General features: G+C 58.7%; 1 protein-coding gene across 1 annotated transcript; it reads left to right on the top strand.

Moving 5' to 3' along the window:
* Positions 1–474: 474 nt before the first annotated feature.
* LOC128406131 (uncharacterized protein K02A2.6-like) lies at positions 475–2740 on the top strand (the record flags this gene model as incomplete). The annotated part of the gene is made up of 3 exons (XM_053373152.1): positions 475–1465; positions 1523–1977; positions 2131–2740. Coding segments are annotated over exons 1-3 (2037 nt in total), but the record flags the coding sequence as incomplete, so codon positions are not given.
* Positions 2741–3118: the final 378 nt, after the last annotated feature.

The raw sequence follows: 3118 nt of genomic DNA, 5'->3' as shown, positions 1-3118 counted from the left end.
GAGGTGCACCGAGTACAGCAGCGCACTCAAGCAGCCCACATACCACAGCTGCCTCGACGAGAAGGAGGGAACTGCGCAAGCTGTGGAGAAAGTCACGAGAGGAGGACCTGCCGTTTCCGCAACGCAGAGTGCAGGCAGTGCAGAAAATTGGGACACATCGCCCGGGTGTGTCGGGCTCGGCCCACCCGACGCCAGGCATCAGATGACCAATCCAAGAGCCCCAGGTCCCGGGGCCCAACGCACCAAGGCAACTCGACAGAGCTCACGGACTTCCAGGTATACCAGTTGCCCCACCCCAACGTAGAGAAAATTTATGTTGACGTACAGATAGAGGGGGCCCCATGCCGCATGGAGCTTGACACGGGTTCAACTCTATCCATAATCTCGGCAAGGACCTTAAGGAAACTGTGTCCTACTGGGGGTCCCAAACTCAGGCCGGCCCCATTCACCCTCCGGGAGGGTGGGGACCTTCAGGGTGCAATACCGAGGGCGGATGCGGCAACTGGACTTGCTTGTGGTCAAGGGCCCCTACATTAGCTTACTGGGATTGGCATGGTTTGGACCACTGGGGCTAGCCGTCACCGGGGTGAACCACACTAGCTTACAAGTGGACGTGGACGCCATATGCAAGGAATTTCCGGGGGTTTTCGATGGGAAATTGGGACAGTATACGGCCCCCCCCCCCATTGCTCTACAGCTTGACCCCGCAGTACGACCGGTCAGGCTCAAGGCCCGCCGGGTCCCGTTCGCCCTGAAACCCCGTATAGACGAGGAATTGGACCGGCTCGTGGAGCAAGGAGTGCTGGAGCCGGTGCCTAATGCCCCCTGGGAAACCCCAATCGTCACGCCCGTCAAGCCTAATGGTTCAGTCCGCATCTGCGCAGACTACAAATGTACCATAAACAAGGCCCTCACGGCCCATGCATACCCAGTGCCAGTGGTCAGCCATGTTCTTGCCACCCTGGCTGGGTCGAAAATTTTTGGCAAGCTGGACTTGGCCCAAGCATATCAACAGCTGCCAGTAGATGAGGCCACAGCAGAGGCACAGACGATTGTGACGCACAGAGGAGCATTCAGGGTAAAGCGGCTGCAATTCGGTGTCAGTGTGGCACCAGGCATATTCCAGAATCTAATGGACTCTCTACTTAAAGGGATTCCTGGCGTCACCCCCTTCTTCGATGATGTGTTGATTGCCGGGCCCACACCAGAGGAGTTTGAGGACCGCCTCCGCACCGTTCTGCACCGTTTCCAGACGGCGGGTCTCAAGGTGAAGCGGGAAAAATGTCTACTAGGAGTGCCTCAGGTGGACTTTCTGGGATTTATGGTGGACGCAGAAGGGGTCCACCCGACTGGGGACAAGGTACGGGCCATTTGTGATGCCCCAGCGCCCAAGAACAAGACTGAACTTCAGGCCTTCTTGGGACTATTGAACTTTTACCATTCCTTCCTTCCCCACAAGGCGGCGGTAGCAGAGCCCCTACACAGACTCCTGGACAAGCGGGCCCCTTGGGTGTGGGGCCAGCGCCAGGAGGCCGCATTCCAGGCAGTCAAGGACTTGCTTGTCTCAAACTCGGTCTTGGCACACTTCGACGAGAGGCTGCCGGTGGTGCTAGCATGCGATGCCTCGCCCTATGGAATTGGCGCTGTCCTGGGACACCAACTCCCGGATGGAAGAGAGGTACCGGTGGCATACTTTTCCCAGACACTCAACGCAACCGAGCGGAACTACTCGCAAATCGACAAGGAGGGTCTGGCAATCGTGAAGGGAGTAAAAAAATTCCATGATTTCTTGTACGGGCGGCCCTTCACCGTGGTGACTGACCACAAGCCGTTGCTTGGCTTATTTGCCCCTGAAAAGCAGACCCCCCAAGTGCTGTCTCCTCGCGTCCTCAGGTGGTCAATTTTCCTTGCCAGCTACCAGTATGCACTGATTCACCGTCCGGGGAAGGCGATGGGCCATGCGGATGCCCTCAGCAGGCTACCACTACCGGAAACAGGCCCCGACCCAGCACCTGCACAAGAGGTTATGAGCCTGGAGCTGCTTCCCGACCGCCCCATTCAGGCACAAGAAGTTGCACACCATTCCAAGAAAGATAGGGTCATCTCCCGGGTCCTGGACTGGGTGTGGAGGGGATGGCCCAGCAGCAGCCCCGGGCCAGAATTCGCCGGCTACACAACCCGCAAACATGAACTGTCGGCCCACAAAGGGTGCCTGTTATGGGGAAGCAGGGTCGTTGTTCCCCAGCCCCTCCGCAAAAGGGTCCTCACAGCCCTACACGAGACACACCCAGGGGTAGTAAGAATGAAGGCCCTTGCCAGGAGTTATGTGTGGTGGCCGGGGATCGACGGAGAGATAGAGGCCTGGGTCAAACACTGCCAGGCCTGCCAAGAATCCCGCCCAGATCCCCCAAGGGCCCCAGTCCAGTCCTGGGAGTCCGCCCGAGCACCATGGTCACGCCTGCATGTGGACTTCGCTGGCCCCTTTCAGGGGAAAACATTCTTCATAGTGGTGGACTCCTACACCAAATGGCTGGAAGTCGCACTGGTACTGTCCACTTCTACGTCCGCAGCCATCCGGGTACTACGCAGGCTGTTTGCAACGAACGGGCTCCCTGACACTCTCGTCTCAGACAACGGGACTGCATTTACGTCAGGAGAATTCCAAACCTTCACAGCGCAGAACGCCATCCGCCACATCCGTTCGGCGCCATTCCATCCTGCCACCAATGGCCAAGCAGAACGCATGGTGCGGACCACCAAGGACACCCTTCGCCGCATGACGCAAGGGGATTGGGAGTACCGCCTTGCCACATTCCTTCTAGCACAGCACAGCACCCCCAGCTCAACAACTGGCCGGAGCCCCGCTGAACTACTAATGGGTCGGCGCCTTGCGATCAGATTGGACCGCATTCACCCCGATAGAGCTCAGGATGAGGTAGTGGTGGGGGAAGGCAGGAACCCCCGGACCTTCGAGGCCCAGGACCCAGTGTACGCAAAGAATTTTGGGGCAGGCCCAGCATGGGTACCCGCCACAGTCACCAGGGTCACTGGCCCCGTGTCGTACGAGGTGCTAACAGATGGGGGGCAATGCTGGCGCCGCCACTGTGACCAGATACGG

The sequence above is a fragment of the Podarcis raffonei genome, chromosome W (genome assembly GCF_027172205.1).
Source record: "Podarcis raffonei isolate rPodRaf1 chromosome W, rPodRaf1.pri, whole genome shotgun sequence".
In the NCBI taxonomy this organism is placed as follows: Eukaryota; Metazoa; Chordata; class Lepidosauria; order Squamata; family Lacertidae; genus Podarcis; species Podarcis raffonei.
This window is presented reverse-complemented; position numbering and strand designations above follow the sequence as displayed.